Source organism: Meles meles, chromosome 2, assembly GCF_922984935.1.
Source record: "Meles meles chromosome 2, mMelMel3.1 paternal haplotype, whole genome shotgun sequence".
Taxonomy (NCBI): Eukaryota; Metazoa; Chordata; class Mammalia; order Carnivora; family Mustelidae; genus Meles; species Meles meles.
The window spans coordinates 83,255,238-83,277,736 of record NC_060067.1 but is presented as its reverse complement, the minus strand read 5'-3'; the positions used below and the strand labels follow the sequence as shown (position 1 = coordinate 83,277,736).

General features: G+C 35.0%; 1 protein-coding gene across 4 annotated transcripts in view; it reads right to left on the bottom strand.

Annotated features, from left to right (window-relative positions):
• SCLT1 (sodium channel and clathrin linker 1) overlaps positions 1 to 22,004 on the bottom strand; it is a 199,482-nt gene extending 177,478 nt beyond the window's left edge. For 3 of the 4 annotated variants that reach the window (XR_006817479.1, XM_045998235.1, XM_045998237.1), the window contains exons 1-4: positions 21,870 to 22,004; positions 11,819 to 11,886; positions 2,350 to 2,408; positions 1,444 to 1,516 (exon numbers count right to left, since the gene is read on the bottom strand). Coding sequence is in view for 3 of the 4 variants with exons in the window: in XM_045998235.1 (XP_045854191.1) it covers positions 1,444 to 1,516; positions 2,350 to 2,408; positions 11,819 to 11,886; positions 21,870 to 21,903 (234 nt within the window). In the remaining variant the exon portion in view is untranslated. Of the gene's footprint in view, positions 1 to 1,443; positions 1,517 to 2,349; positions 2,409 to 10,568; positions 10,703 to 11,818; positions 11,887 to 21,869 lie in introns of all 4 variants that reach the window. The other variant, XM_045998236.1, reaches the window with a different exon arrangement.
• Between the last annotated feature and the right edge of the window lie 495 nt (positions 22,005 to 22,499).

The following is a 22,499-nucleotide window of genomic DNA, read 5'->3' as shown; positions in this document are numbered from 1 at the left end:
AGAGCTTTCTATTGTTCTTTAATTGTCAATTAGAAAGATTAAAAGGCGTTACTATGATAGGTTCAAACTTAAATGATCATAGGCAAAAAAAAAGCCCATAGTAAAGACTAGGAAAACACCTCATTAACTTGTAATAAGACAGTAACTGCAATTTAAAGAAATGCTTGTTTTTGAAATTTGGGTCTACAGGATGACTCTGTAAATTTATATTAGAGGATTAATCCTGGAAAAGAAAGTATAAATAATATCAAATGCAATGGAAAACCTAACTTATTTTTAGAAAATGAAAGCATTATGTGTTCTTTTAGTAAAATACTTTTAGTCAATCTAGTAATTTATAAGTAGGAGATTGTTAAGCTAGATCTAATCATCTTGTTCTAATAAGTCCTGGTTTTTATTTTTTTAATTCATTCATCAAAAATTGAGGGTGTATTATGCACTAGACTTCAAAGCATATGGTAGGATCTCTTGCTGTCCCTGCATGAAGTGGAGAGAGATATAAATAAAGTTTTTAGTGTTTGCCAAATTTACAGCCCCATATAAAAACACGCTATACTTTCATTTGCATTAAATTAGGTCAACCTTGCTACTCAACTGAACTGATCCAGGGACTGGTATCTAAACCAAACACAATGATGAATATATTCAAACTCTAACTTTACCACCTTCTGGTGAGCTTAGCTTGAGACATACAGCATCTCTTTAACAAATGCTTCCTTTATATGGTTATCCAACGATCAGAAAGGTCAAAGTTTGGGAGGAAAATGTAAAAAAACATTTTAAAATCAAAGAACAGATTATAAATATTAGGTATATTCTAAAAATATCGATCACTGAAACTCAGATTATATCTTGAATGATGTGCTATTATTTTAGTTCTCCATGAGCCTGCTGTATACCCTAATCTCAGAAATTCTAGGATATAGAAGTGTCCTCAGTTTCTTCACTCTGTTCACTCCTAAAATAAACCCTCACTACTAAGAGGATTTCAGAAAAAAGATGCCATAGCTTAAGCCTATATTAGAAATTGATCAAATGCATCTGTAATCTGATGGACATAATACTTGAAATTGGGTGAAAAATCCATTCTCTAAGTAATGGGAAATACAGGTAGGATGAGAGTAAAGAGAGAAGTCTAAAAGTATGAAATGGTTTTGGGTCTCCCTGAGGGAAAATAAAGATATAAGCTTATAATAATGAGTTTAAGAGCTTCAAGCACCTAGGAGATCTTCTTGGGAAATATAAGGAGCAAGGAAACACTGGATTAAAAAGCAAAACTGAAGATAATCTTAAAACACACACACACATACTACAATTTCTTATAGACAGCCAAGAATTGATTAGTTATAGCTAAATATTTTATTCATCATCAATGTTTTTGAAAAGTATATTTTACTTTTTTAATAGAATATTATAAAAAGCTTGATAACTATGATTTCATACCTGATAATACTTCAGCTGCTCGTGTAGCTCTTCCAGATGCTTATCATACTCAATAATAAGAGGAGCTAAAAAGCTAAAGAAAAAATACACAATTTAAAAAATGGCATAGTTTTATATAGGTGAATGTATAATATGTAATGGAATTGAATATGAACATTTTAATGACAAGTGTATCCACAGAATAAAAAAAAAAGTATCAATACTTTGTCTTTTTCCTGTTCTCAATCTTAGCTCAATTAATACTTCTACATATTGTCAAATATCGAGGGAGAGGAGGTAATGAAGGAGTTCATCAAGAAAACAACTGCCAGTTGATTCTTGAGCTGAACCTGGGCAACTGGAGACTACTCACCCCCTCCCTTACCCTTGGAATATGTGTTCTGCTTGCCTTCCCCACTTCCAGAAGCAGCTCCAAGGATACAGCCTTAAGATAGTAATGTGATGCTGAGGCTATCTATATTGGGTATGTAAGTGAACCCAGTTAAGGCCTCCTGTATTTCTGACTGAACCAAGTTTAAGCTTCCAAGATTATGGCAGGCAGGTAAGGAAATACAGCTGTCTTGTGTTCTCCCAAGACAAGCCTCGTAAATAGGTTCTATTGCTTAATAAATTTGCCACTTACCAATCTGGAGTGGTCTGCCTCTTCCTTCAGTCTCTCTTTGCCCTCCACTTTTGAGAGCCAGTTTCTAGAAACTCCAGAGGTTATGAATAGGAGGGAGATAAAATTACCCCATTTGAGAGCTACTCTTATAGATTATAATGCTGGCTTTTTTTCCACTTGTATATTCAATGTTCAGATCTAATTATAGCAGACTATGAAATAAACCATCCTAATACTAAAGGAATTATTTCAACAATAATAAATATACTTAAGAAAATAATATTTTTCTGGTAACTCAACCTTACCTTTGATCAATTATTGTGTTTTCTAACATGTCATCCCCATCTCCTTTCAAGACAGCTTTCTATAACAGAGAATATTGCATCTTAAAATGTTTTCTCATATCATCCAAGCCCAAAATTTACAGTAGTTTAAAATTAAATACAATTAAAAATTTTACCTTAGAAAATCTTAATGCAATTTAAAAAGAAGAGAAACAAGTAATCATCTAAACTGATGCTGAAAGTTTATGGGGGGGGCGGTGTGCCTGGGTAGCTCAGTGGGTTGGGCCTCTACCTTCGGCTCAGGTCATGGTCTCAGGGTCCTGGGCTTGAGCCCCACATCCGGACTCTCTGTTCAGCAGAGAGCCTGCTTCCCCCTCTCCCTCTGCCTGCCTCCCTGCATACTTGTGATCTCGCTCTGTCAAATAAATGAATAAAATCTTTAAAAAAAAAGTTTATTTGGTAAATTTTAACATCCATGTATAATAAGAACTCTCGGCAAACTTGAAATAGGAAGAATTTTCTCAACTTGATAAAGAATACCTACCAGAAACCTACATCAACTACTATCTTTCATGGTAAAACACCAAAAACACTGCATTAAATGCAGTATAATATAAGGCTGCTCACCATCACTGCTAACTTCACCACTGTATAGAGGTTCTGTCAGTGGAACCAAGGTAGAGAGTTCAAAATTTAAATGATGAAAGAGAAGAAATAATACTATTATTATTTACAGACAATTTGACCATTTACTTAGAAATCTATGTATAATCTACCAATTAGGTCTAATAAGAGAATACACTAAGTTATCAGATAGAAGATCAACAGAGCAGCTTTCCCAAATGCCAGCAATAATTTGAAAATGTAAAAGGAAATAATACTCTATTCACTACTGTAACAAAAGTTAGTACTTGAGAATCAAAAACAAAAACAAAACAAAGAACGTTGCAATAACTTTACTGCAAAATCAACTTTACTGAAGGACATAAAAGAAGATACAAATAAATAGTACTGCACTATTCATGGATATGTGAATGGTCAATACTGTAAATATATTAATTCTTTAAAATTCACTACAAGTGCAATTCCAAAACAAAATTTCAATAGAATAATTTATGAAACTTTATCTTACACAGATTTTACAGTTCTTGTGAATGAGTAAATGTGCAAGAATACCCAAGATAACCTGGCCAAAAAGGGGAGGGGGTAAATGGAAAAGAAAAAAGAGGAAAGGGCTTGCCCTGCTACATATCAAAACATTGTTAATGCTAGAGTGATTAAAACACTATGGTACAGTGTGTAAGCCTGACAATTCACAAACCTGTACCTCTGGGGCAAATGATACATTATATGTTAATAAAAATTAATTTAAAAAAACACTATGGTACAGACACAGTAAAAACAGAAGAGCAGAGGAAATCCAGAAATAGATAAAAAATTTATAGAAACATGATATCTAAAAGAAGTGAAATTATAACTGAATAGACAAAATACTGCTTTTAAGTAACAGTGTTAGGTAACAAAATAAAATTAGATTCCAGCATGTACTATATGGAAAAATAAATTACAGATAAAGATCCAAATGTTTAAAAAATATTTAAAAATTATTGAAAAAAATTGCATTTTTGACCTTGGGATAGAGAAAGCTTTCTTAAGTTCCAAAAAATGCAGAGGTTTTTGTTTGTTTTGTTCACTAATATATCAACCAGTGCCTAATACTTCCACTCAAAATACATTTCTAGTTGGAAGACACCCAGTGTAAAATATATGAACAAAGAGACTAAGATTTCTTACAACACCCAAATTTAAAGCATCGATGCAGCTGAAAGTACCATAAGCAAAGTTAAAGGGCCAGCAACATTTTTACAATGACCAAAAACTTACTATCTAATATAAAGTATGAATAATTACTCAAACACAAGGAGATGTACAGGATGTTCAGTGCAGCTTTTACTGTAATGATAGATAAAATGTCTAACAATAGGCTAAAGGAAAGTAATACAATAGGGTCCCATAAGTAGTTCAAGGAATTAACAAGATTTATATGTATCACTATGGGCATAACCCAAAAGCAAATAGGCTAATTCTAAAAGTTATTCACATAGAGAAAAACCAGACAGCCTTCCTACATAATACACAATAATAAATTCCAGATTAATTAAAGACTTAAATATGCACTTATGCAAGTGAAGGACTTAAGACACAAGAGTAAAACACTGACACATTTGACTATATTAAATGTTTAAATTTTTCCACTATAAAGCATATAAACAAGATAAATGAAAACCCACAAACTGAACTTCCCACACGTGTCAGAGAACAGAGCATCAACAAGCAAAATAAAGAGGAAATCTGAGATCAGACAAATAAAAGCAAGCACAATGTCATTAATAATTAGGGAAATACAAATAAAACAATAGTGAGATGTCATTTTACACCAATCACACTGACCAAAACAAAATGTGTGACAATGCAACCAATGGCTCAGAAAGATATTTTACAAGGAGCACTCTCATACACCATGAATGGGAATGAAAATGAGTACAACCACCTCGGACAATTTCTAGTAAACCTGAAGATGAGAAAAGTCCAATTTAGGTATACATCCTAAAAAACCTCTCAGATGTATATATGGAGACATGTTTAACAATGTGCTTAAGGATTACTGCAAAATATAAGAATTGGACAAAATCTAAATGTCCTTTAATAGGAGAATGGATAGCTTGTGGTCTAATAATACAGTGGAATGTAGTGGACAAAAGTTATATAATGCACGAACTTGTGATATATGTATCAAATTCTTAAAAATAATTTTAAGCAAAAAAGCAAGTTTTGCAGTCATATACATACAGTATGATATCACTTATAAAAGATTTTAAACTTGCCAAACGATACAATAAAATTACTGCAGATATGAACATACATAGTAAAAGTACTGGGAGCATGTATACCACTGGAAAACACTAAATTTAGGATGGTGATTACCACTGGAAAGGGATAGAAGGGAATGCACAAGAGGTACAGACACTGAATTGTTTCTGCAATGTCTTATTTCTTAAAAAAAAGAAAAGACTGGGCGCCTGGGTGGCTCAGTGGGCTAAAGCCTCTGCCTTCAGCTTAGGTCAGGATCCCAGGGTCCTGGGATTGAGCCCGTGTGCCAGGCTCTCTGCTCAATAGGGAGCCTGCTTCCACCTCTCTCTCTGCCTTCTTCTCTTCCTACTTGAGATCTCTGTTAAATAAATAAAATCTTAAAAAAAAAAAGATTGAAAAAAGAAAAAAAGACTGGAAGTAAACATCGCAAAAAATTAAGAATGGACACAATTGGGTGGTAGCTAGCTACCAGATACCATTTTTAGTATCTTCTGCACTTCGATGTATGTTTGAAAAAAATTTAAATAAAGGAACAATATACTCAAAGTGTTTAGTATAATTCCTGACATATAGAAAGCTCTTAATAAATCTTTGCTCTTTACTTTTTAAAATTTCTTTTTTCTTAACATGGGGAAACTCTACTAGCTAACCAAAGTACATGTTATGAACATCCAACCAACATGGAAAGGATTTCTCAAAATATACAGCCTCAACAGACATGTTGACACGGATCTAGGTCTGTAAGATGAATGATATAAAAAGGGTAACCTTCCAGAGAGAACTCTGATAGATTAAAGAATAAATGCATCCAGTAGTCTATGTAATTTCAGGGTAGGATTTACTTAATCCTAGACTATTAAAAATAATTATTGTATTATTTAAATATTAATTAATGGACAAGTGATATTTTAACTTTCAATTGTTCAAAAGTTAGTTAAAAATCTTCTTGGGATAGCTAAATAATTCAAACTTTAAAAATATTTCTCAAATTTCTTAGGAATTTTTATAAAAATCAAATCAACTACCAGTGTTATGACTAATAGTTGGGAGATGGATGGCATTCTACAAAATAATAATTCAAGCCCTCATTAACCTCCCACCCATCAATTTTAAGTTTCTTAATTGTTATTCTTACTGAGTTTCACTCTACTTTATCATTCTTCTAAACAATATTTAGGAATCGCACAGTGTTTACTAAATTAAATCCAAACTCCTCAACTTAACCATTTAAGGCACTCTACAAAACCTACTCTTCCTAACGTTATTTTCCATTACTTCTCTTGTATATGTCAAACACAGTATAAAAAATGAAGTATGTTTTACTCCCTAAATACAACTCCCACTTTCTTACCTCCTTTTGCTTCTCATCATGCCAGTGGGTCCATCCACTATGCTCTCCACTACCCCTTCTTTTAGCTCTCACTGAAGTTCTTTAGAAATCCTTACCTATGTTTCAGTACCCATCAGACATGCTACATCCTTCAGGAAACTTTTTCTGATCTCTCCAATTATATTTGATCTCCTTTTTCTCTGATACCCTCATTTGGCTTTAAGGTTAAGATATGAATAATATGCCTTATACCTAGTTATTTAATATTTGTCTCAACTGATATTTTTATTAGTCTTTAGGTTCCTATGAAATGGTAATTTTATTATATACATTTCATATCACTAAAGCTTCTGGCTGAGTGCTTTACATAGAGGAGGTACTCAATATATATTAGTTGAACTGAATTCTATAAAGACACTGCTCTGAAACTACTTTCTAATGATAGTTGTTACAGCAATACTAATGTAAGAATAAATGACCAATAATCCAAATTATAAAAAATTACATGATTATAATATAAACATATTAAATCAAAATATAAGAAAAATAGTTAAAAGAATAAAAATATAGATTCGGCAATCCTTCCCCACTTACTAGTGAAACTTTCAGAATAAAAGACTACATGACTTAATAATTCAAGATCTAGTGGAAAAAATCAAGTTGGGAGAATAAGATTGAAAACAACTATAAAAGCACTTATATAAAGGTACGGGGCTGGCTCACTCAGTAGAGTGTGTGACTCTTGATCTCGGGGTTGTGGGTTTCAAGCCCTATGTTGGGTGTAGAGACACTTAAAAAAATAAAATCTTTTTTATAAAAGCCATTTATATATATATATTTATACATTTACATATATTTATATAGTTCAGTTGAAATATAATTGACATTTGTCATATTAGTTTCAGGTGAACAAGACTAACAATCCTATTCAATAATATGATCACCAAAAGAAAAGCATTTATAAATATCCTTTTTATATTTTCTAAAACAAAATTTAAACAAACTATACTAAATAAAAGAAACATATAGAGCATTTTATATATCTTGAATAACAGATACTCTACAATTTATTTCTATTATTTTGATCCCAAAAGGGCTTCCTGAGATGATGATGAGAGTGTATCACAGAAGAATGTCAATAATATTGGATTATAATTGGGTAGACAAAATTTCTGGATACTTCCTCTGAGGATATTCCTCAGATACTTCCTGTAAGGAAAACACACACTAAGTATTCTAATCATAAATCTGAATGTTTAATTTTGTGCCCCTTACTTTACTCTATATCACTGGCTATGAAATATATTAATCGCATCCTATCTGCCATCCTTTGGAAGAAAATATAGGCTGATTAGCATTTTGTGAAAGTGTTGTTGCACATTTTTGAGTGTTGCAGCAAATCATTTTTATACGGGGAGATGGATTTTCATCATTTACCAATGAAGGTCGATGTACAGAAATTTCTAAACTCTTACACTTAGACTCTCTTTAAAGTGCTAAATCCTTTATTCCTTTTTTTTTTTTTTTTTGAGAGAGAGAGAGAGAGAGCACACTTGTGCATGCATGTGACAGGGAAGGGACAAAGAGAGAGGGAGAGAGAATCTTAAGCAAGCTCAGTGCTCAGTACGGAGCCTGACATGGGGCTGGATCTCATGCTCTCAGAGAGCAATGCCACTTGACATACTTTTTATTTATACATAAAACACAAAATAATCAAAGAAAGACAACTAAATTTCACAACCTTGAAGGGATCATTCAAGAAACTAGTTGTTATTTAAACCATCTTTGTTTTTTTTTTATAATTTTTTTTTTAAAGATTTTATTTATTTGACAGAGATCACAAGTAGGCAGAGAGGCAGGCAGAGAGAGGAAGGGAAGTAGGCTCCCCGCCAAGCAGAGAGCCCGATGCGGGGCTCGATCCCAGGACGCTGAGATCATGACCTGAGCCGAAGGCAGAGGCTTTAACCCACTGAGCCACCCAGGCGCCCCTTTAAACGATCTTTGGAAGGTTACATACAATTATAAGAAGTTTTTAATTTATTAATTTATTTATTTATTTTTAAAGATTTTATTTATTTATTTGACAGACAGAGATCACAAGTAGGCAGAGGAGCAGGCAGAGAAAGAGAGAGGAGGAAGCAGGCTCCCCGCTGAGCAGAGAGCCTGATGCGGGGCTCCATCCCAGGACCCTGGGATCATGACCTGAGCCGAAGGCAGAGGCTTTACCCACCGAGCCACCCAGGCACCCCAGAAGTTTTTTATTTTTAAAGTTGAACGGCGGTGCTTGGGTGTTGTAGTAGATTAAGCTTCCAGCTTTTGATATTGGCTCAGGTCATGATCTCAGGTTGTGAGATCGAGCCTTGCATTGGGCTCCGCACTCAGCACTGAGTCTAAGACTCTCTCTCCCTCTTCCTTGCCCCTCACCGGGTGCATGCATGCACCCTGTCTCTCTCTCTATAATTAAATGAATAAAGCTTTAAAATAAATAAGTAAAAGAGGAGTGACTTATTAAAGTATAATGAACCAAATATATTAAATATACAAGCTATTGTACACACTGGAAAATCTAACTTTCAGTTTAAATTCATATAATTTTTGTATCATCATTCTAAATATATCTTGTCTTTGCTAAGTTTCTTTTTTTTTTCCCCTTTTTATTAATTTTTTCAGCGTAACAGTATTCATTCTTTTTGCACAACACCCAGTGCTCCATGCAAAACGTGCCCTCCCCATCACCCACCACCTGTTCCCTAAATATATCATGTATTTCCCTAAGAAACACTATACCAAAAAACCTTAAGGCAATTCATAAAACTTCCTTTGATCCATGAGAAGCCTAAATGATTATTATATAGTGATAGCACAAATGAATTTTAACTATCACTTATAGCATAGTTTTTATAGAAAATCAAGCTTGAAATTCCAACTTAAAATATAAGAAATAAATATCAAATTCTGGCAGATTTATTTTTCTAATATTAGAAAAGTTTCATAAAGTATGTTCATTTAACACAAGTCCTGACCATTTGCCTAGTGTGAGGAAGAAGGGAATTTCATTGTGATTTTATCCTGAAAAATAGACTAAAAAGCATGAACTGTTTGTATTTCACAAGCTGATCATGACTTTTTCATCTCAACTCTCACTGTACAAGGCAGATAGAGCTCAAATGATGTAGGGAAATTAGTAGGCAGGAATAAAGTAAAGGAAGGATATAATTGCTTCATTCATTCAACAAATATTTATTGAGCATCTATTAACAAGAATTGACACCTGGGAAACACAGCTGAACAAAAAGGCCAAATAAAATTTATGAAGGATTTCTGTTGCTAGCAGCAATCACTAAAGTGAGTGAGAAGAGAACTCAGCCAGTGCTCCTGGGTTTCACATAACCTTTGATAATGGTTTCCTCCTACTTCTACGTCTACAAACAGAAAAAAAAGTAAAAATACTATAAAAAGAAAAAAAAAACCCCACAAATTAAAAAATTACCCTTGACAGTTTTTCAATTTTTTTCATTTTCTTTTTTCTTTTCTTTTTTTTTTTTTTTCAAATTTTTTCAGTTTTTCCAGTAGTTTTTCAGAAACCAGTATAACGTTTCTGGGGTGAAGAACTGAAGAATGCACTATATATGGCCAAGGATATGGACTATAATGCTAGAAAGCAGATTAATCTTTTTCTCATATTCTTATATCACCTCCTTTCTCATTACTGCAAACTATGCAGTGGAAGGCAAGATGCAGGGGGATTAGTATTTTGAGACAGCAATGTGTTCTGAAGAGACAGCGAACTTCAGAAGATTCTTAGGCAGTAACAATAAATTACTACCAAAAATAAGAGCTAGGAATCAAGATTTGATTGTATGACTATAATAGTATCTGTAAAAGAACATGTACTTTTAGAGAATTCAAGGAGCTGTAATTTCACAGGAGAGTACACTATTAAATAAGAGAAAACCTGACCTTACTTTACTTGGTATGTTACCTTGAGGCTTTAATTAATCACAATGTACAAGGCAAGTGCATCTAAAAGGCTACATACAATCATTGCTTTATCTGGTAAAACCATCTTTCATAAGTCATCCGTGTACAGTAGGTATGATATAAAACCGTGCCAAGAGATCTTCTCAGGCTTTAAAATCACTCTTTTGTTTGAATCCTCCTTTCAGACATATTCTATAAGACATTAAGCAGAAGAAAAAGAACCTAAGAGTCTGAAAAAAATTTAGAGGCTGCTGTATTACAATTCTCTATCATCTAAATGATAACAGTTCTTAGGTAAGCATAACTAACAAAATAACGTAAGAAAAACAGTAACATGATTAACATAGTGGATGGATACTTTTAAGACCCTCTGGACGCAGTCTGGTGTTTGTAAATAAAAATAGAGCAGCAGGCTAAATGCTGAGAATACACTAAAGAAAGTATAAGTATAGTCAAGTCAACAAGATAAACTATTACTTTTAAAACAACTTCTTTCTTAATACCTTAAAAACAATTCTATTTTAAGGGAGAGGGCACATGAGTGGGTCGGGAGTGGTAGTGGTGGAGTAGAGGGAAAGGAAGAGAGAGAATCCCAAGCAGGCTCCAGGCTCAGCACCAAGCAATGGAGGGCTCTATCTCACAACACTGAAATCGTGACCTGAGCCAAAATCAAAAGTCAGACACTTAACTAAAGAAACACCCAGGCGCCCCAAAACAATGTTTTGGTTACAAGATTCATTGATGTCAAGATCAAAACACATCCTTATTAATTCAGTAGGTTGCTATCACTAATATAGGAGCTACTGTTTTTCTTTTAATATTGTGTAACTCAGAGTCCACCAATAAACAAACCTCATTGTTCAAAAATTTTTATCAGAATATTTAAATAAGAACATGCACCCAAGGAAAGAAGTACTAAAAACAATGCTGTATATTGTTTACTGTTTTGATTTAGTTTTTGCTTGCCATAATTTATGAGAATTGCAAGTTAAAGCTTACTACGAAATGTATCCTAAAAAAAGATTTCATTTCAAAAGTCAATGAATTCTCATTTTAGAACTCAGATATTTTAACATCATACATAATACCTAACCTCCAATTCAGAAAAAAAGGCAATTTCTATAGCCAAAGAACTACTTTTATTAAGCAAAAACAAGCGTTTCCCTATACAAATCCCAGTTGTAAGCAAATTTCGAAGTGCTGTAGGCAACTTCACATGAGAATAATCCTAAATAGAATTTATTTACATAAACATATTTACAACCAAATCTGAGTTTTTTTTTTTAGACCTTAACTAAATTTACGTACCTGCACCGATGAACATTTGGAAAAATTTTCCATTTGATATCGTCTAAGAACTTCATTTAGTCGGTGATCTGAAACAAAGGGAAAAAAACCAATCTGTAGTTCACTGGCTAATGCTCAATATTTAAAAACTACAAACAAGATAGTTATTATATGACATATCCAATGCAAAACTGCTAGTCTTCACTGCTTCTCAAAATGAACCATTAATTTCAACACATGTTTTTTGAATTTAAGGGCCCTTCTATACACATAGGCCAACTACCTACTGCTAATAGGAAAAGAAGAGCTGCAAAGAACTAATTGTTCTGATTTCTTACATTTTAATTCTCAATTCTTCCTGGTTTACTCTTCAGGCTAGCAGAAGTAAAAAAGTACTCCATTTTTTTTTTTTTTCCAAATTCCTGCTACTAGAAGTGAAAATAACTGAAAAGATAAGCTATAGTCATATCTTTCCAATAGTGAAAATTGGCTAAAATTCTGTTCCAGGACAAATCTCCACACAGAAGAGAAACAGCAGGACAAAGATTCTGAATTATACAAGAGTAAGAGATAATAAAAATGAAGGACTAGAATAAAGCCAAGTGCTCTCAGTAAGCACAAGGTGCTTAATATTTCTATTCACATCAAGAAAACATAGAACACAGTGAATGTAGAAAAATTATTTCAAGATCACATGGATTGTTTAAAACGGATAATCTACTAGCAGTAGAGTAAACCTCAACTTTCAAAAAGACTGAAAGCCAAAGAGAGCATGTTACTTGACAGTAAAGCAATTAAGTTAGAATAAAAAACCAAAAAGGGAAAATTTTAATACATTTTGAAGTTCAGAAATTACTTTTTAATAACTCATGGGTCACAGGAGGAATTACAATACAAATTTGGGTGTATTTTGAATTGGTTGATAGTGAAAATGTAATACCTGAAAACTTACTAAAAAAATCTATAGCTTTAATTGCTTATATTAGAAAAGAAGGTTTATAGTCAATGAAATATAGGTCCATCCCAAAAAATCAGAAGAAAAGCAAACTAAACCCAAAGATCAAGTGAAGAAAATAATAAAGTCCACCCCACCCTCAAAATAAACATACAAAAAAGATCAACAAATACAATCATCTCAAAAGTTACAGTAAAAGCATCTGATGAAATTTAAGACATATTCATGATAAAGCCTCAGGAATGTAAGAACAGAAGTTAATTTCCTTGATATAACAACTGATTTCTACATAAATGCACACCAGACATTATACTAAGGATAAGAAAGTTGAAAACTTTCTCCGGAAATTGGGAATGACAAATTGGGAAGGACAAATTCTCTTGACATTTATTCACACTCTACTGGAGGTCTAAGTTTATGCAATAAGGCAAGTAAGAAATAAAAGGTATAAAGACTGAGAAGAAAAAAAAAATATCCATTATCCATAGTTAATCGTGTATAGGTATAGGTAAATCCCAGAGAACACAAAGATAAATTCTTAGAATGATGACCTTCAGCATGGTTGTTGGAGACAAGGCCAATATACAAAAATTAATTATATTACTACATATTTGCAACAAAGTTAAAATAAAAGATGTCATTTACAATACATACTAAAAAACCAATGTCTAGGAATAAAACTAAGATTTAAACAAAAGATGTGTAAGACTGTGTACAGAAAACTATGAAACAATAAGGAGAGAAATTAAAGACTACATAAGTGGACAGAGATACTCATGGTTTACAGGAGTTAGTATTGTGAAGATAGCAGTTCTCCCCAAGTTGATCTACAAATAGCCTAAATGCAATCTCAGTTAACATTCCAAAAGATGATACTGCAAAAATTTAAAAGGTCATTCTAAAATATAGGTGGAAACATAACAAGAAAAGCTAAGGCATTCTTGGAAAAGTACAATGGGGGAGGACTTGCTTTACCAGATATCAAGGTTTATCACAAAGTTACAGTCATTTAGAAAGTGTGATAGCTGTATAAAATTAAACAAATTTAACCAATGGAAGAGAATAAAGAATACAAAGATAAATTCACATTCACTTAGAACACCTGAATTATTCACTTAAAACAACTGAATTATGATTGAAGGGGCACTGCAAAGCAGTGTGAAGTAAAGAATCATCTTTTTATATTCCACATATCAGTAAGATCATACGATAATTGTCTTTCTCTGATTGACTGATATGTGGAATTAGAGAAACAAGGCAGAGGATCTTAGGGGAAGAGAGCAAAAAATGAAACAAGACAAAAGAGAGGGAGACAAACCATAAGATTTTATCTCAGGACACCAAACTGAGGGTTGCTGGAGTGGAGGTGGGTGGGAGGAATGGTGTGTTGGGTGATGGGCACTAGGGAGGGTATGTGCTATGGTGAGCACTGTGAATTGTGCAAAACTGATGAATCACAGACTTGTACCCCTGAAACAAATAATATATGTTAATTTAAAAAATGAAAAAAAAATAATCTTTTAAAAATTGGTTCTGGGTCAACTGGATATCCTCATAAAAAACAAAACATTATCCATAAAAATCAATTCTAGGTGAAATGAAGATCTAACTGTGAATGCCAAAATAAATTCTAGACAAGTACAGAATATTTTTATATATCTTAGGGTAAGGAAAGATTTTTTAATCAGAAGACAAAAAAGCGCTAACCACAGTGAAAAAAACCCTGATAAACTGAACCACATTAAAATTAAGAACTTCTATTCAACAAAGAGACTTAACAAGACACAAACATAGAGAATGTATTCCAGCACATGTAACAGACAAAGGGCTTGTATCTAGAATATACAAAAAACTGTCAATTAAAAGGCAGACAAGCCTATAGATTGTGGTAAGAAGACATGAATGGGCACCTTACATAAAGATTAGTCAGGAAGCTAATAAACATAGAAAAAGCTGCTCAACCTCATTAGGCATCAGGAAAATACAAATTAAAATTATAATAAAGAGCTAAAATTACAGAACATGTTGGTGACAATGTAAAATAATGAAAATTCTCAACTGCTGGTGAGAACGTAAACTAGTGCAACTTTAAAATTACACCTATACAGGGGCACCTGGGTGGCTCAGTCGGTTAAGCCGCTGCCTTCAGCTCGGGTCATGATCCCAGGGTCCTGGGATCAAGTCCCACATCGGGCTCTCCGCTCAGCAGGAAGTCTGCTTCTGTGCCCCCCACGCCCCTCCTGCCTCTCTGCCTACTTGTAATCTGTCTGTCAAATAAATAAATAAAATCTTTAAAAAAAAAATTACACCTATACATAATTCCTAAAAATATTCCTTCCCCACTCATGCTTTCTCTCTCAAATAAATAAATAAAATCTAAAAAAAAAAAAGTCAATTGTGGATTACTGAAGGAAACACATTCAATCCTCGGAGGTTGACTTTAATAAGGAGAAAATTTTACTCTAACTTAAGTCTCCTATTTCTTTCATTCATTCATCCAAAATATTTAAATCTAAATTTCTCCCTATCCTGAGATCATAAAGACACCCTCTTAAATTTTTTTCTGGAAGTTTAAGTAATCAACCTGCAGATGATATTTCTATATATGTGGAAAGGTATCTTTATTATTTTTTCCTTCCTATTTGGATAGCCAATTATCCTAGCACCATTTGCTAAATACCTTTTCCCCATTGATTTGTATTGCTGTTCTTTCAGATAACAAGTTTCACGTATATGTCTTTTCCGCGTTAATTTATTCCACTGATCTATGTATATATCAATCTGACAATCTAATATTGATTTAATAATCAAATTTTTAAGTCTTAATAACCAGCCAATAAAATTTCCCACCTTGATAGTCTTTAAAACTCTCTTGGCTATTCTTAGCTCTTCCACTAGATTTTTATTTTTTTTATTTTTGAGAGAGTGAGAGTGAGCTTGTGGGGGTAAAGAGAAGGGGTAGAGGGAGAGAATCTTATGCAGGTTTCACACCCAGTAGAGCCCGATGTGAGGCTTGATCTCACAATCCCGAGATCATGACCTAAGCTGAAATCACGAGTTGGATGCCTAACCAACTGAACCACCCAGGCAACCTTCTTCGACTAGATTTTAGAATCATGTTGTCAAAATTAAGTTTGAGAATGCATAAGTCTAACCATTAATCAAGAACTGGCATATTTAATATATTGAGTATTCTAATCCACAAATTTGATATGTTAATGGTTTCTCCATTAACCTAGGTCTTTATTGTATTCAATAATTTTTTTAAAAGATTTTATTTATTTATTTGATAGGAAGAAATCACAATTAGGCAGAGAGGTAGGCAGAGAGAGGGGGAAGCAGGCCCCCTGCTGAGCAGAGAGCCTGATGCGGGACTCGATCCCAGCACTCGATCCCAGGACCCTGGGATCGTGACCTGAGCCGAAGGCAGAGGCTTAACCCACTGAGCCACCCAGGTGCCCCTTTTATGTAGGATTTTTAGTTTGTATGTACATAAGTGAAACAGGCCTGTAATTTTTTTTTTTCTTACAAGTCTCTTTGTTGGATAGAAGTTAAGAATACAGACACTGGAACTAGACAGTCTCAGTTCAAATCTCAGCTCAGTCAGTCTTTAGTGAGCTTGTGGTGGTACTTACCCAAAGCATTGAGTTTTTTAATCTATGGCAATTGAACAGTTGGGTATGAAAACTATTAAGGAAAATTAAACAACTGATCAAGGGATGAAGTATTACTGAGTGTGTGCTACATAAAAAAGCCCAATAATCATATCAAGATTACTGACAAAAGACGGGCACCTTGGTGCCTCAGTCAGTTAAGCGACTGCCTTCAGCTCAGGTCATGATCCCAGGGTCCTGGGACCGAGCCCTGCATCGGGCTCTCTGCTTAGCGGATCCCCTCTGTGATCTCTTTCACTTTCACTCTCTCTCAAATAAATAAATAAAATTAAAAAAAAAAAAAAGATCACTGGCAAAAGAGCAGATGAACTAATGGGCAATGGTTACAGTAAAGAAAGTAGTAAAAACAGGGGTGCCTGGGTGGCTCAGTTGGTTTGAGTTGTTTTTGACTCAGGTCATGACCTCGGGGTTGTCCAACAGAGCCCCACGTCAGGCTCCGTGCTCAGTGGGGTTATCTGCTTGAGAATCTCTCCCTCTTCTCCTCCCCCCAAATTGTGCACACACTCTCCCTCCAACCCCCAATGAATAAATAAATATTTTAAAAAAGAGAAAGTAGTGAAAATAAGCTGGGAAAGAATTAAGGAAATGGAGGAAAATGAAGAGTTCAAAAAATATGTCTTTTTTTTTTTAAATTACTTTTATTAACATATAATGTATTATTTGCCCCAGGAGTACAGGTCTGTGAATCATCAGGCTCACACATTTCACAGAACTCACCATAGCACATACCCTCCCCAATGTCCGTAACTCAGTCAGAATAGAAGTCTGGATGAAGCCAAGAACAGTTACAGTGGGAGCAAGAAACTTGTGTTTAAGATTTCAAAAGCAGGGTAACTTGAATAGATTTCTGCTTATGTCCAACATGAAGTAACAAGGACCACCTTCCCATTCAATACAACCAAAAGCAAATAAATGAAATAATGGTTTGCAAGATACTAGACAATAGACAGTGATAATGAGAGATGCAAAACAAATGAGGTAAACCCTATGACTGCTCCACCTTAATGACTGGAGAATCTAGACCATGGCACAAAGAGGGAAAAATGCAGGCCTCAGAGATCAGAAGCTTCTCTGAGTTAAGGAAGTGGAGATCAAGTGAACAAGAATTGGCAAGACAAAGTATGAAAGAGGAAGTTACAGAGAGAGAGAACTCTGGATATATGAAATCTGTGGTGGGTCTCTGTTTATAACAGTACACAAGAACAATAATAAAACCCCAAAAAACAGAAACAACAGTACACAACGGACTACTGAGTAGCTCTTTATCTATTAAAGAAATTAAATTTCTAGTTTAAAATCTTATCATAAAGAAAACTCCAAGTCCAACTGACTTTACTAGTAAATTCTACCAAACATTTAAGGAAGAAATAATGTGAATTCTACATAAACTTTCCCAGAAAATTGAAGAAAACAAAATATGTTCCAACAAAATCTATGAGGCAAGCATTGCCTAATGACAAAACCAGGCAAAGAGATTAGAAGGGGAAAAAAAGGACTTATGAACAGAGAGAACGAAAATTTTAAATAAACTTTAAAAAAAATCAAATCTAACAATATATAAAAAGGATAATACATGAATAAGAGAAGTTTATCCCAAAAAGAGAGGTAAGGCAGGCTTAAAATAAGAAAATTAATCAATGTAAGACACCCTATTAACAAACTAAAAATGGAAAAAAAAATCTGATCCTCTCAATAAATGCAAAAAAGCATTTGAAAAAAAAAATCAACATCCATTCTGATAAACTCTCGGAAAACTAGGCATACAAAGGAATATTCTCAACCTTTTAAAAACATCTACAAAAAATGTACAGTTAGTATCATACTTAATTTTGAAAGATAGATGTTTGTACCCTAAGATTAGGAAAAAGACAAGGATGTCCACACCAACCACTCATGTTCAACACTGTACTGGAAGTTCTAGCCAGTACAATAAACCAAAAAATGAAATGAAAGACATCTAAATTGGAAAGGAGGAACTAAAACTGTTAAGAGATGAAAAGATTGTCTATGCCGAAAATTTAATGAACTCTAAAAACAACCTATTAGAATAAGTGAGTTTAAAAAGGTGGCAGGGTATAATATACCAAAAAAGAGATATAGTTCTATATATTAGCAATGATAAATCAGATGCCAAAGTAAAAGAATAATACCATTTACAACAGTATCAAAAACAGAATACATAGGGATCAATCTGATAAAAGACGTGCAAAACCTATATATGAAAAACTACAAAATACTGCTGAGAGAAATAAAAGAATAGATACATCAATGGAGAGAATATGCCTTTTCATTGATAAGAGGACTCAATATCATTTGCTATTAATTCTACACATATTGATCAACAGATTCAAAGCAATGCCTCTCAAAATCTCAGCATCTATTTGAAGAAATTGACAAGCTGATTCTAAAATTCATATGGAAGTGCAAAGCACATAGGACAGTCAAAATAACTGAAAAGAACACATTTGAAAGGCTAACATCATCTTATTCTATGACTTACTACAAGCTGCAATAATCAAAACACTGGAATACTGGTGCTCGAACAGATAAACAAATCAATGGAACAGAACAGAGTTCAGAAATGGATGAACACAAATAATGCCAAATGATCTTATTGAAATATTTTATTTATTTATTTGACAGAGAGAGAGAGAGAGTGAACATGCAAGCACAAGCAGGGGTAGGCTCCCTGCTAAGCAGGGAGCCTGATGAGGGGCTTGATCTCAACACCCTGAGATCATGACCTGAGCTGAAGGCAGACACTTAATGGACTGAGCCACCCAAGGGTCCCAAGGATAAACGATTTTTGCAAAGGTGCAATGGTAATTGATGGGAGAAAGGATAATCTTTTCAATTGCATTCATATGCAAAAAAGTGAGCTTTGACCCTTATCTTGCACCTTATACAAAATTTAAGTCAAGTGGATCATAAATCTAAATGTAAAACCCCAAATTACGATATTTCTAGAATAAAACATAGAAAATCTTTGCAGCCTTTGATTAAGCAAAGATTTCTTAGATATGACATCCATAAAAGAAAAAAATTGAGAACTTCATCAAAATTAAAAACTTTTGGGCGCCTGGGTTGCTCAGTTGGTTAAGCGACTGCCTTCGGCTCAGGTCATGATCCCTAAGTCCCAGGATCGAGTCCTGCTTTGGGCTCCCTGCTCAGCAAGGAGTCTGCTTCTCCCTCTGATCTTCTCCCCTTTCATGCTCTCTGTCAAATAAATAAATAAAATCTTTAAAAAAAAAAATTAAAAACTTTTGCTCTGTGAAGAACACTTCACGGAGAATGAAAAGATAAAATAAGTTCATCTCCACTTCCCAAATCCCAACTACAAGAATGACTTTTTCATTCCTTAGCTTGATAAAAAAGTATTTCTTTGAACAGGTCTTTAAGGACTATCAGATTTCCCTTCTCAGATGGAGGTGGGAGAACAGTGTCCTGAAAATGTGTTAGGAGTTTACTAGAAACATGGTCGGGTTTGGAATTGCCTGTAGTTACTTGTAAAGCTAATGTTTTATCACAGGGGTTGCCAGTTGAGAAACACCAAATCCAAATGGAACAAATGGAAAGAGGCAATCAAGATCAGGTAATGGGGAGGGCACGTTTTGCATGGAGCACTGGGTGTTGTGCAAAAAGAATGAATACTGTTACGCTGAAAAAATAAATAAAATGGAAAAAAAAAAAAAAGATCAAGAAGTCAGTATAGAGAAGGTTAAAATAGGTGGGAGAACGTTAAGCCATCTATATTTACCGCAGCTAGTGTCAAGGTGTTTTGCCTACTAGGATAACCCACTCAGCTGTAACTGGCACACTGGGTTCAGTTAAAAGGAAAAAATGGCTGGCTCATTCCTCCAAAACTCATAGTTTGAGTGACTCAGGTGTCCTCCCCACCCCAACCAAACTCATCACCAAACTGTTGCCTCCCACCACGCAAGATGGTGGCCAGCCAGTCTTCCTTACAGGGTGGCAGGTATTCCCACTTCAAACTTGAGAAATAATGTTAATGTTATAGTATCATCATAGTGCATCAATAATTTTAGATAACATATATAGTGTACTTAATATGTACTAGAAACCATGCTTTATTTCCATCATCTCATTTAATCCTTACAACTCCATGAGGGTTATTGTGCTATTCTTCCCATTTTACAAACAAGAGGAGTATACCACAGAGGAGCTAAGTAACTTGTAAAAGGTCAAAGACCTGAAAAGAGATAAAGCCAAGATACAAACTTAGACAGACTGAATCGAGAAGCTGAGTTCTTAACCACTGGTTTCTAAAGCTTCCAAAATGGTACTTAGCACTTTTTTCCCACCTTCCCTGTTGTTTAAAGCAAAAACCTCAGTTGCCCTCTACCTTATTCTCTCAAATTCCCTAATCTCCAATCTCACTGTACTACCTTAGTTCACTTCTTACCAGTATGCTAAGTCACCTAAATGCGCTCTGCTATAAGGCATATTCCTAACAGCCATACCAGGCTTTCCAAATCACAATTTGATCATGCTACTCTCAAGTGAATTCCTTTCAGTGGTTCCGATAACCTGTACAATGGTCCAAACTCCACATACAGCAGACAAGGCCCTTCACTATCCAGCCCCATTCATCCCTTTCAGCTCCACCTGGTTATTTGCCTATATAAACCACATTCCATATAAGCCAACGTTCTCGCAAGTCTTTAACAAACATATTCGTAATCCCCTCAACGCTGAATATACTATTCTATTTGGGATAACTACAGTTCTTTATCTAGTAAATTCATATTATTACTTCAAGTTTCAGGCCAAATGGCACCTTCCTTGACCACAGTTAATAATAATCCTGTAATAGTATTTGTTGAGCACATTTGTTTACTGTCAGGTATTATAAATCCTTTACAGATTTTAATACTCATTTAATCATTCCAACAACCTATGAGGAAACGAAGGCAAAAGAGTTAGCACTTGCTGCCACTTCAGTGTATGGAATTTACGTATTTCCTTCCCCAAACTAAATTCCTGGAGGGCATAACTGCCCTCCTCGTCTTTGAAACAGCTCTGCCTGTATAGAGCCTGGCACATAACTAAAAACAGGAGGAGTTCAATAGACATCTCTTTACAAATGGCCAGAATTGTGCCTCCAGGTTCTAATGGCAGACTTGGAAACTATTCCTGGCCATTAGCCCTCTAATATCTCCAGAGCATGCGAGGCGCAAAACAACCATGTTTAGTGTCTAGGAGAGTCCCATGTAAGCTTAAGGAATCTTACAAGGATTTACCAAACGGTTCTGCCTAAGTATATACACATCCTCACACATACTACCAAGCTTTTTGTAAAGCTAACTTAAGTTTTTACAAATTTCCATGCCCCAAGCAAGCATTAGAAAAATATCAGCTTGTCAGCAATGCCGACATTAAACCTTACATGTAAGAATTCTCAGTAAAGGAATACGGAGCTTACTTTGATCTCTCAGAAAGTCGATTTCTGTGGCCATTTCGATAGAATTTAGTTTGGAGATTTCACCACCTTCACTTTCTTCAAGACAAAAATAAACAAAACCCCAACAGCACCACCATCACCAAAAAAGAAAAACCCCAGAACTCGTTGTTCGGGAAAGCAAAACTAAAGCAAAGCTCCGGAGGTTGTCAAGCACTCGGGCGGTGTAATCAGCATCCTACTCACGCGGCTTCCCCGCCGCGCCGCCTTCTCCCGAGTCCCAGCCCAGCCCCTCGCTCAGGCAAGAGACTTAAGATTTCAGCTCTGCTGGGGACCCGCCAAGTGAATTTTGTTCCACGGTCACCCGAATCCCGGCCGGGTAAAACGGGGACGCGGATGGCTACAGGCGTCCCGCAGGTCACTCGGGGTCGTGTCGGGCCACTTAGGAGACAGCCGAAGGAGACGGCAAGCAGCCGGGTGGCGGCGTCCTTGGAGGAGCGTTTGGGGTGCGGGGTTGACTCCAGGACGGCGGGGAAACCCGAGGCCAGCAGCGGAAATCCACTCGGCCCGCCCTGCGACTTTGAAACCGGTGCCCCGGACCGCTCCTTGGAGACGGTAACGCCGTCTGCGTCATCACGTGGACGTCCACGCTTA